Source organism: Manacus candei, unplaced genomic scaffold, assembly GCF_025592945.1.
Source record: "Manacus candei isolate 608988 ecotype Guabito, Panama unplaced genomic scaffold, ASM2559294v1 h1tg000043l, whole genome shotgun sequence".
In the NCBI taxonomy this organism is placed as follows: domain Eukaryota; kingdom Metazoa; phylum Chordata; class Aves; order Passeriformes; family Pipridae; genus Manacus; species Manacus candei.
In genome coordinates, this window is record NW_026138091.1 from 13,943,429 (window position 1) to 13,956,389 (window position 12,961).

A 12,961-nucleotide genomic window follows, 5' to 3' on the forward strand; every position below is an offset into this window, starting at 1 on the left:
CATTTCTCCTCTTTTAAGAATTTATTTTCCTCAAGGATTGAAATAGTTTACCTTCTCATTTCATTACTTCACAATTCGGATAGCCCAACAAAAATTAGATGCTTGTGACTAATAGGAATTTTGAAGTTTTAAATACATTTGAAACAAGTTTCATGGTGGTTAAAGTCTGTTGCAGGAGATTAAGAATCGAAAACTAAGTACCAGAGATTTACATCTAGAGATCAAGCACTATTATATGCACCTATTATATCAAACCAAAACCCTGAAAATTAAACTTGAGCTACACTCAACGCATTTACTCAGTTTAGGTTGAAAAGCATGGAAAATTAACTCACAGGATTACTTGCAAACAGCTTCAGTACGTCAGGAAAAAAAAACTGTTTGTTGAAAATATTGCAAAAAAGATCACCTCATAACAGAACACTTCATAAGCTATTTCCTTAGCAAGTTGGAACACTGAGAAGGTATTTGTTTTAGGAAGAAATAAATAATGAACATGTTATAGAACAAATCTAAAATACTGGCAAAAAAGTAAAAAACACTTAAGTTTTGTATTATAAATAATTGCAAGTAGAAGAGTGCAATTGTGTGTTTCAAATACATTAAGATTTACCTGCAACACCATTCAATTCGGCCTTCCCCTTCACAAGTTTTTGCCCAGTGATTATCTGCAAGGTTTTTCATTGCCACAGCATATTCACACAGAGTTTCCTCATCCTCACAGTGTTCACGCCAGATCTTATCAAAGTCTCCCACTAAACAAAACAAAACAAAAAAAAATGCACATCAGATACAAAGTCTCTCATTATCTCCTTGGCAAAATCCCCATCTTCCAGTTAAAAACTTACATAATGCACCAAGAGATTAGTTTACCTGCTCATAACAAAAAACAAGGTCCTCTTTCTCTAGTCAAATACAAAATTCCAAGTTTTGGAGCAGGAAGGGGCTATCGGGTACTTGGGAAACTAGAAATATTATCAGTACACAGATTTTGTTCAGCTTGTTCTCTGAAATTAAAGTCCCTGGGAAGTTTCGCTTTCAGGTTTCTGTGCATGAGCATTAACATGACAAACATTTTAGAAATAAACGACTGAAAGGTTTTTTACTAACATTCATGCCCATGGCAAATACTGTGGATGATATTACATGAAAAAGTCACAAAAAATAAAGTTTAACCCAGAGTACATATTTCTTTGGATACACTGGAAAAGAAATTCAAGCCTTCATTGATTTCTGTCTAATCAAGCCAGGCCCAGTGAAATAGCTTCTAGGGGACAATACTGAAGAACCAAAAACTATGACCAGGAAATCACAGACAAACTCATCTGCAGATCTCTAGGGACAGATTTATTTCCATGCTCGTTCACATGTTGAAAAGAAGTCTTGCAGAATAAGTTCTGGCACTTTAAAGTAATCAAACATGATGATTTTCCTTCTTTTGCTGCTAAGTATCCACTTCTAGCCTGCTCTACATAATGTACTGCTAAACAAAAACAAGACAAATGCTGGTAGTGGCTAGCCACAATTCTTATTGTGCTTTCTACAGCATGTAAACTCTTGGTGTACCTTACTAAAAGCATGTTCCTGCTCTAAGAAAGAAAAATACATGTTCGCTAGTATGATGTTCACTAATTTGTTTTGTGTTTCTTAATCATAAACGTGTGCACACATCTAGAATTTATGTCAATCTGTAGAATAAGAATTATGTATCGATTTTGCACCTACAAGCTAATACAGTTGAAAATAAGTCTTCAAGAGTACAACTGTACGTTAAGCTTTGATGTGGACAACCAACACACTTTTCACAACACGGTTCCGGAACCAGTTTTTGTAGCACCTTTATATTAGAAGGTAATACTTTGAAAGTGTATCAGCCATAAACTAACAATTCATGTCTGTTAAAGCCTGAAAGTAGCTTACGGTAGGACCTGTCCTCATATCAGCAAGAGATTTCTGTTTCTAACCCACTTATGGTAGTTTCTTTGATGTGCTTTGTTTCAATTAGCAGTAACTAATGAATTTCTTCCAGTGACAACCCTTTTATTTCCCCCCCCCCCATCCAAAGCAGTAACAAACCTCACCTCATCTGTCCTCCACTTACAGAAAGACTGGCTATGATGGACAAGTATAGACGTATTACTTAAAAGATTAAAACCAATCATCTAGGTTACTCCCTATTTAAGTTTGATTTAGGGATGTCATAGCAATTTTCTCTTAAAAAATAATCATACAGCACACTTGTATAATCAAAATGAGTCAAGTTTAAAATTATGTGTTTATATTCCCTTGTGTGAGATGGCAGTTGAGATGGAAGGGAGTGGTTACGATTTAGTTTTATCAAAACAGGGAAGCTATGCAAGAAATCACGTACTCTGCCTTCTATTCACAAGCATATACAAGACAGTTATTGCAATGGACAAAAAAAAAAAAAGGTATAATACTGAATAGCATCCCTCATTATTTCCCAAATGATCCAAGTTCAGAGAGATATGCTTTATACGAAAAGGCACCAGCAAGCTGACCACCAGAGCAGAGAAAACGCTCACGTCACAGGCAGGCCCCCACAGCAGTTTCTGCTAAAACCTGAGGGCCGCTTTTCCAGAGCTTTCAGGAGAGTCTTATGTACAAACAATCATGCAGAACAGAACATACTGTACTGAGAAAAGAGAGCAGAAAATAGCAGAGACAATGGCCTACCAGCAAAGGAGGCAAAACAAGCACAACTCTGAGGAATCTGTATTAATCTGTATTTCTCGTGTCATCGAAGTGCAGAATCTATACAGCACCAAGCCAGAAAGCACTAGCCAAGTTCAAAGTAATTCTCCATAGCCAATTAATTCTGGTGCAAGTTAGATAGTGTCATAGTTTCTTTGACACAATACTCTGAATCTTATTGAATGCTCCAGATAATTGTGAAATGCTTGAATGATCTGCACCTGCTAAAGATTTGTTTGAAGAATACATGGCTAATTAGAAAGTAAAATGTAAATGAATGAAGACTTATTGAAGGAAAATACCACAAATACAGAATCCAAAGTTTAATACTGTTCAGTACGTCATCTAGTCTATTCTTAAGCGATTATTCTATTGCCAAATACCCCTTTTCCTTAACATTAAAAAATAAGACAGATGGGAAAGAAGAAATATGCAAAAACCAGATGTTCTTAACTAGCCAGTCCTTACTTACAGCAAAGTAGTGATGTCTTGTAACACTGAATCCTGCTCTCATAGCAGCTCTTACTTCCTTCTGAACAAGGCATAGATTTGCACCTCTCCCTCAAAGTCAGACAAGGGTCAAAAGCATCCACAGATAAAAGATCTTAAATTTAGATATACAGCAACAGACCCAAAGCTGACAGACAGCAGGCTGGGACATGATCTTTGGGTTACAATAGAGCTGCCTACGACAGTAACAGCTTCTTGGCTCTGGGCTGACAAGAAAATAAAACTGAATTATATGAATGACATAGGATATAGAGTAGAATGATTTAGGAGAGAGATGCAGAACAAAATTGAAAAATTCATCACGAAGTAATCTCATCACACATCCTATATCAAGTCAATTCTGTGTGCACTTCTGGTTTGTCTTCATTTACCAACACAGAGATACAGAAAATGGCTACGTGAGACAGATACGGCACAACTTTTGTATAAGGAACACTTAAATAGAAGAAAGAAGAATATAGGTGAAAGCAGGAGAGGACAGACCTCCACAAGATCACAGCTGACAGGAAATGTAAATATGGAGCAACTGTCTGGTTGTTCTAAGAGTAGGAGACATTCAGAAAGAGCAGCTTAAAAGCAAAAAAAAAAAAAATTTATTTCCTCATAAAATGTATAATTGAGTTTAAAGTCCATGCAGCTGTGCAAACTATGAGAAGAAAATCCATGACAAACTCCATATTGAAGATGCAATTTCTACCTCAGGACCTCCTAGACCATGAAATCACTCAAAGATAGAATGGTAAGCAAGCACGCAGTGATAATCCAGCAGCACTTCTCACTTACTCTTGCCTAAGCATCTGCTGCCGACCCACTGTCAATACTGACTTATATAATGCCCATTTCTCTGCCCTTTCATGAAGAGAAGCTCCAAAACAACTGCAGATAAAAGGGTTATCTTAAAACACTGGCACCATTGTGCAGGGACTTTCAAAAAGAGTCTGAAGTCAAGCTTCCCTTGAGCAAGCAGAATGGCAGTGGATTGTTTGGTTTGGGTTTTTTGTCCCCATTATTTTCCAGAGTGAGCTTTGAGAAGACACAAACGGGCATATAAGATTCACAGAAGCCTTAAATCCAGAATCATGCTCCATTACTGAGTTGAAAATGCAAATAATCCTTCCTATCTCTTGAGATTTTAAGTGACTACAATAGGTCTTGCAGCATCCAATTTCAAACTGATACCTAGAACACATAAAAGCTATGTATTGACTTTTTTAATCAATACATTATAATGCACTGTGTATTAATTTTTACAGCAATACATTATAATCCATGTGCAAATACTGCATTAACTCTACTAGAGTTAAACAGTTATTTATGAATCAATAAATTCTTGCTTGTATAACCAAAAAGGCAGTAAAATAAACAGGAAGGTTTCACTACAAAACTAACAGTTACTAGAAAAATAAGATAAATAAAATCTTCTGTTAAGCAATCAGTAACACTGCAAATAAAACAGCAATTTGTGGTAGGCTACTGTAATGGAATAAAAAGTCTTGCATCGCTGATCACATCTTAAAGTTAATACTTGATTTTGTGTATTAATTTTTTCATCTCACATACTCATGACCATATCATAATATAAAGGCAACTCAACACTCTTATTGTGCACCTAGAGATCACCTTTTAGGTAATTTAAAACCTCTTTTGAGCACTGAATTTTCAGAGATCTTCATACAGCTCAGATCTCCATCAAGGAACCACATATGCCAGTGTTCAACTGAAAAGTTTGTTTGGCAAACCTAGCTCATAACAGGAGTTTCACAAACTCAAATCACTACAGTGACGTTATTCTAAAGTTATTTAATATTTGCTCAACTTTATCCAGAATTACCTAGAAAATAAATAAATTACCTACTTTTCACCTTGAAGATGAACTATTCCTTTAAAAACAAGAAAGGCCAAAGCCCACCGCTTCCAAGAATTCTGTCAGTGAACAACTGACTGACCAACTTGTTCTCTCTAGCACACCCTTTTCTAAGGCAGTAACAAAAATCTAATACTATTTACCTAGAACAGATGAATCCATCTAAGTAATTTCCACCCACATTAATATTGCCTGCAGAATAGCCAAGTCATAACCCTGAACTCTCCCACAGAGTAATCAGCAGTTGTTGAATACTGTCACAAAGAGAACAGGTCAGGCACATAGAAGTTATTTTTCAATTATGAGATAATTTTAATTGTGGGTAACAGCAACAGAGACCTAACGTTAGCTGTAAGCTTCAGCAACTGAAAACATTTCTAATAGAGAAGAATCATACAAGATTGGTAAGAACTCGCCTCATTCCACATTTATTTACAAGGTCTCATCAAAGCTCCCTAGAACAATGTGAGAAGACCATTCTTGATGGGATAATCCTACACCATAATTCTTCCCTCCAGGAAGTCTATTATCAAGAACAAAAAATACATTTTTCTTCCATCCCATTTTTTAAAAAAATTATTTTTAAAAGACACTTATTTGTAGAGTGTTAAACTGAACTGTCATTTAAGGTATGCTTATGAAGTTAACAGAAAAATTAATTAGTCCATTATTCTCCAACTTCTGACAGAACAAATCATATCAGTTGGCATTTTTAACAAAACACAACCCTCTGTAACGTAAAGGACATAGAGTTCAGTTTTGTTAAAGTCAGTATTTTTCATTTTGGAATGGGATAAAACCCCAAACAACTAATCTGAATAATTCTGTTTTATCGAGCAATAAAATAGTTGTCATATACAGTTATAAAAGTATTATCTGCACCCACAAGAAGAGATGTATAACTACTATTTTCCTTAATTTCATTGGTACTCTTCAAAAAACAGTGCTGCCATCTCTGAAAATCTCAAAACTAAGCACAAAATAGTTCATTCATCACCAAATAAACTTCGCATCCCAAAATTTAACTGACACTGTGCATTTAAGCCTTCATGTACACACAGTGCAGGTTTAGATATTAAGCAACAACTTCCTCCAAAAGAAACATTACTTTAGCACTTGAGAAAAAATGGGATTAGAACTGCCACTATTTCCTTTTGGAAAACTAAAATGTTCTGAATTCAAGGTAGCTGTAATTGAGTCAAAAAAAAAAAAAAAAAAGAGACCAAACAAGGGTTTAAGGGTCTGAAGCCTTGGCAAATACAAATAATGTAAAAAACCAGATTCAATCCATTCCTTTTTCAATACTTCCATTTACAGCAAATTGCCATCCTATTTTCTTCTCTACCAGAGCTTTGAAGGCTCTGGTAGAAGAGAAAATAAGGTCAATACATTGACTACCAATGAAAGACAGAAGCAAAACTGACATGTTAATATCTGTATAATAGTTATTAATGTTAATAATAAATTAATAAAAATATATCTTGCTCATTGTAAAAAAGCAAACCTATCACAAAACTAACACGTGTCCACGACAATACTGGATACCTTCTAGATAACTGGATGACAGGCTGCTGGCCATAGCAATGCCTAGCAAAATATCTGAGTTTTCTTTTTAGTTGTTGATGGCAATGCACTGCAGAACGAAAAAATCCATCTCATTTTCAGTCTCTTAAGACCACCTCTCACTTGCTGGAAACAGTAAACTAGCTTCTACAACATATTAAACAGTAAATGGGAAAAGCAATCTTACACTGTTCATTAGGCTAAAGCTGAAATTAACTTTCTATGAATATCTGATAAAACTTCCTCATTAACCTTGTCAGTTGAAATTTAGCTGTACTACTAATGTATGGATGCAGTGGCAATGATAAGAAAAATTAATTATATGAAGAGTATCAGCAATTATACCTTCATAATTTTCAGTATATACAAGATAAACTAAAAGCATATCCAGCATTCCTTGTGAAAGACATTAGGCATTTTTGGCTTCAGTGTTTTCCAGTTTTACACATCTATGTACAGAATATGAACTTCAACTTGGACAAAGTTCAAGCAATCAGAGCTAATATTTTCCTTCTCTTGTCTGAGTAGTATTTGTTTCGTATTTCTCAGGATTTACCTGAAATACTTCAGAATAAAATATTTAAAAAACCTGAAGTGTAAGAATCTAATTTTCTCTGTCTCAGTATCAATGGTCCTTCCTTCTACTTACATAGAAAGGATTCATTTGACCAAACGTGGATTTTTACATTTGACCTGTTAGATAAACCTCCTATCCATCTGTTTACGTCGAACAGACTCAGAGGGCGCAATTCATCTGATATTTCAGCATCTACGGGGGTCAGCTCAGATCACCTTGAAGACTGATCTGTGTCTCTGATCTGCTACAAGTCTCTGATGGCTGTCACACAAACGCTGAGGAGCTTGTTTGTTATATTTTAAGCAATTACTGCCCCCAGGTGTTGGATCTGCTCTGCTGGAAACTTCACTCTCCTCTTCCCCAGGCCTGACTTTGTGGGATGGAATATGAGCTCACCATAACACCACCAACGTGGAGATGAACACTTTTAACAGAAACTACTGAATTTGGTAATTTGTACAAATGCAGGAGCAAAAACTGGAAGCAGTTGATGCATAGGTACAGATTTCATTATGCTGATGCTGCAACAGGAACACAAACTTCCCTACTAGGGCAATAAAGGAGCAGGGAAGAAGGTGACATATACCTATTTGTTCAATGGGTGCAAGCTTGTGTTGCAGCCAGTGCTTTTTCAAATTTATGGGCTAACTAAATGATAGCAATAATTAAATCCTGCAAAAAGTAAAATATTATGGGATTTCTAATGAAAGCTTCCATGCAAAACTGTGGTGTGCAAACTTTAAAGGCAATCGAACCTCATGTCATAAAATTATATCAATTTTCATTTTAATTAAATAAAATTTAGTTTCTATTAGTTGAAAATGGAACAGTTAGTATTACAAAATGTCTTCTTCTTCTTCCAAGAAATTAATGCAAATGAGGAAACACAACTTGAGATCTTGAAAACATAGGTTTATTTCTACTGTAATGCAGTTATATTTAGCAAAAAGGACTAACAACTGTAAACTTATCCTGTAGAGTTCAGTGATAAAGTTTTCCTGTCCTGTCAAAAATGACACCATTTCAGAATCTTTCACATAGAGAAGAACTTAAGCTCTCTCAAGGTTTTTCATGAAAAATACAAGAGACGAAGGCTCCATGAAGCAACTGACTTCAGACCAACTCTTCTGTCTAAATGTCTAAACCACATCTATTCAGGCTACATATTATCATCAGGCAGGGTCCTTAAATTCTTCCTTATTTTCTGAATTTGAAAAACCTTTAAGAAAGTTGTTATCCACTTCGATGAGTTTCAACAAATCTTTCTTTTAAGAAATCAAACTACTATCTAGAAATGCTTCTGCTAGTTTCTGTGATATCGTAACTAGTAAAACGACAAACACCAATTCTGTGTGATTCTTTAAGCCTTAACAGCCTTAACAGGTGCATGTAAGGAGAAATGAACTGTTTTGGTGAACATACAGGAAAATATGTCATAAAATACCTTTACAGACACCTCCGCAATTTTTTCCACTTGGACTCAACATGGGATTTTGAGGGAGAAGTACAGTACAGTACAGTACTGAAGAAATCATCTTTCAGACTACACACAAAACCATCTATAACTGAGGGTCATGTTGCAGAGAAAATGTTACTTGATAAATACAGCTCTGCATGACTAAGGTAATAAACAACTAAGAGAAAAACAGGATGCCTCTATATCAGGAGAAGGGATTTTTATCCCAGTAAAAATTAAACCTACTTGGCTACTGCAAGCAATTGGAAACAAACATACATCACACAGCAGATGTTCAGTAGATCTCGTGTAGTTCCTTATGAACCATTAAATCTGCTTTTACTGTCTATCTGTCAGGCTCGACAGACATCAGCCTACAGGCAATACATGAAACATCCATGCATTTGTGCAACCAACACAACATGCTCCAGCCCATGGCTACAGGTGCCCAAAAGATGCATAGAGGAAAACTGTAAAATTTGGGGTCAGTGATACAAAGCAACAGAACCAAGTTCAAGAGACTAAAGTACTAGTCACACAGTAGAAAAACTAAAATTGTTTAAGAAAACAAAAACATGCACTTCAATGCAAACTTAAAAGCATTTCAGCTTCACCATTCCAAAGATGGTAAATGCTTGTCCCAAATACACTGGCATGCTCTGGGACTATGTGACATGAGTCACAGTACAGAAGTACATAAAAAACACACGATACTTACTAGTAGAAGCAATTCAACAAGTGCAGAAATTAAAAAACAAGCCAAGGTTCAGTTTTGATCAATCTCAAGAGTTAGTTTTTAACCAGAAAAAACAAATTTTAAAAAAAAAAATCAAACCCTTTAGATGACATGATGCTGACTAAACTGTAGCAATCCCTTAGTAACAGCAAAAAAATTGCTGTGATGCATCCCTAGTTAAGAAATATTGCTCTTGCACTTTGACAAGTATGCAACTTCTTCAAAAACATGTTAGCTTGCAGTTTTGGACCACATTGTTGCTTTTCCACTGGCTCATCTTCAAAAAAGAGGTGAACCAATGCAGAAATGAAACAAAATTATAGCAATGGTGAGTTATAAGCAACTCAGATAATACACTAGCTTACCTTTTACAATTGTCCATTAAAACACAAACCTTGCTAACATCAGCAAGGCAAATGAATTCTCAAAGAAATCAGCTTATTAAAATCAAGCCTGTATAACTTCTATTAACACACATCTCAGTGTCTCAAGGACGCATCTAATGCAACACTTCTAAGAGAAGACAATAACTTAAGATCATATTACAATATCAAGGGCTTTCTTAGACATATCTATCCTGTGCAAAATAATAATGTAGCTTTCAGAAGGATACTCAACATGCTTTTTCATCTACCAACAAAATTAATACGCGATTCTACTTTAGTTCCTACAAACAACTGAAGTCCATGCAACAGCAATTTTGCATGTTTGCTTATCTAGACAAAATGGAAACTAGCTCACAGAACTCTAGTAAATGTAAGAAGAGGCAGAGAGAGTTAAAAAAAAAAAAGGAAAAAAGAAGACAATACAAGATTCTGGAATAATACATAAAAATGCTTTTGCTTCATATAGAGGTGAGTGCACTGCACTGTGGAGTCAAGACACTTTCCTTGTGTAATGAGCTGTAAGCACATAAGCAAGGATGTGGGTGTTTTCTCTTTGCTTTTTCATATCCAAGTTATAATTCAAACTGTACTGAGAAATTACAGATTATTTGTTGATTTTTTACTTTGCTTTAGCAAACTGCCATCTTTGATTTTTTCAAGCTCAGTTACTTGCCAGTCAGTGTCACCGAGTATTACAGAAAAAAAAAATCCAAGAAAAGATCCTTCAGAGGTCAAGCATGTCCTAGTATTACAATTTCAGAATGGCACTAAGGGCTTTTAAGAAGGAGATTCTCAGATCTGCTTTTAGAAGCATAGAGATGTAGGGAGAAAAGACACCAAAAATAAAATTCTTAAGTTAAAAGAACCTAACATATGAAGTACAACTGACCACTAACCACTATTAACTTGTAAGGATCACCTGTTATTGGATGAGTAGGTGGAGCTCTCCTTGTTGTACAGATGTGATGAACGGTTGGTTTGAACTCTCAGTGAAATGACATGTCACGTTGCTAATTTAGAGGGACTAGAAAAATCACTCTAAAGTTTTCACTAATGCATGATTTACAGGACATACGAAGTAAATGAGGGTGCTATTCTGTCTTTTGCTTAACCAGTTACACACAACCTACTCTTGCACACAAACTTGTTCTTTGTTGAGAAGTAGGCTTACAATGACTTCCATGTAATTTAGGCTCTCATGTAAAAAAATTCAGTTGTTACAAAGACTGCTCACTTAAAAAAAAAGTTAGTAGTGCCAACATTTTTCTGTCTTAATCTGCAGGCACTCTGGAATGACAGAGAAATGTGTACTGCTAAAAGCTGGACTCCTTTCCCAGAATTTCAATATTTATATATATTAGGTTCATTCTCCCAACATCCGAGCAAAGAAGGGAGATCCTTCAGTTTTGACTCACCAAGGCCAAAACAAACAGCAACATTCAATCAGTGTCTAGATAGGTAGGTATTTGTGCCCAAATCCCATGAACTGGCTCCAGGGGAGACTTTGGAAGTCCAGAAGGCAGTATGATCTTGTTTCTTCAACTAAGTGTCATATGCAGATATAGAAAGAGGCAAGAACTGCTGCCTACAACAGGAAGAGCTCCCATTTTATGTGTGTTCTTCTAGAGGTATGCACCAAAGAGCTGTGGACACTGCAAGAATGAATAGATGAATGTTCTGCAATCTGTGCTAGCATTTCAGAGAGGTTTTAAAGCATTCCAATACCCCCACAGGAACCTTGCACAAGGGCATTAATACTGATGACAAAGTAGACTTTTCAAGGACTCCGAGTAATTTATTTCACAACAGCTTTACCCCAACCCTTTCGCTTAGTGCTCCATACCGAACTACTGCTCTACGACTGAAGGACAGGAGGCACAAACAATTCACAAAGACCTGTGCCTTTCCAGATCACCGTTCAATCTCTCTTGGCATTCATGACCTACTGTCCTCTCTCTTGCAGATCCTCAGTTTGGAAAACTGCTATTCGACTGGGACGCTCCCACCCCAGCCAGGAAGGAGGCTCCGCTGCCAGCAGCTCCAGGAGAGCGGCACAGCCCCGGCAGCCCCAGCCAGGTGCCCTCGGCGGGGCTGCGGGCAGCCAATGGCAGCGGCGACCCCGCTCTGCCGGTGAGGAGCAGGAAGCGAGCGCGGAGCTGCTCCCGGCCGCTGCTCCGGCCACCCTCCCCCGACACACCCTCTCGGCAGCGCCAGGGGTACCGGGCCGGCCCGCCGGCCCCCGCCCGCGGGGGGACGCCCGGATCTGCCGCCGGCGGGGGCAGCGGGGGCCCGGCCGGGGCGGCCCCTCCCCCGCGTTACCTTCTCGGTACTTCTTGCGCAGCCGCCGGTGGACGCTCTTCACCACCCCGGACAGCTTCTCCTGCTCCAGCTTCCGCTCCTGCTCCGGGGGCGGCGGCGGAGCGGCGGCGGCCCCGCCGGGCCGGGGCCGGGGCTGCGGAACGGCCTCCATGGTGTTCCCGCTGCTCCGCCGCGCACGGCCCGGCCGAGGGGGCGTGAGCTGTGCCGGGCTGTGCCGGCCGGGCATGCGCGCCGCCCGCCGCTCGGCCTGCCGGGACAGCGAGTCCGACGGGTGATGCTCCCGCCGCAGCCGCCGGCCGCATCCTCGGGCTGCTTGCGGTCCCTCGTCCTGGAAGGCACGGGGCTGGCCAGACCCCCAGGTGTGGGCTGGGTTATTGCCAGCGAAACTTCCCACGCTCCACATCTGGAGCGAGTCACTGCGGTGATCGGCAAACCAGCGGGAGAAATGAGGGAGAAAATACCCTAAGGGGCCAGGGGCAATGCAACTTCCCCCCCTCCCCTCCGTGCATTACCCCAGTTCGCATCCTTCCCAAGAGGCCCCCGTAGCAGATCCGTCTGTGGGTTCCTCTGACACAGGGGGGCAAAACCTATTCCCCACTTACAAAAGACTTTGTGGAAAAAAACTGAATTCAAAATACCCTCACGCAAACCTGAGCAGGTTGATGTTCGTGGTGTGGGTGCGGGCACTTGAAGAGCGCAGTTTTGTACAGGCTTTTTTATGTCTTCATGGAGCTGCTGGGCCCGTTTTTCAGCAGAGCACAGTTTGTGACATTTATTTTGGTGGAAATACGCTGCTGGAGCAGGACCAACACCTGCAACCAGCAAAACTGCACCT

The 12,961-nt window shown here is 38.8% G+C and overlaps 1 protein-coding gene across 1 annotated transcript in view; it reads right to left on the reverse strand.

Moving 5' to 3' along the window:
* Positions 1-12,563, reverse strand: part of BMT2 (base methyltransferase of 25S rRNA 2 homolog) — a 36,617-nt gene extending 24,054 nt beyond the window's left edge. Inside the window, exons 1-2 of the mRNA XM_051795529.1 lie at positions 12,127-12,563; positions 614-755 (exon numbers count right to left, since the gene is read on the reverse strand). Of these exons, the coding sequence (XP_051651489.1) occupies positions 614-755; positions 12,127-12,529 (545 nt within the window). The 5' untranslated portion in view covers positions 12,530-12,563. The remainder of the gene's footprint in view (positions 1-613; positions 756-12,126) is intronic.
* Positions 12,564-12,961: the final 398 nt, after the last annotated feature.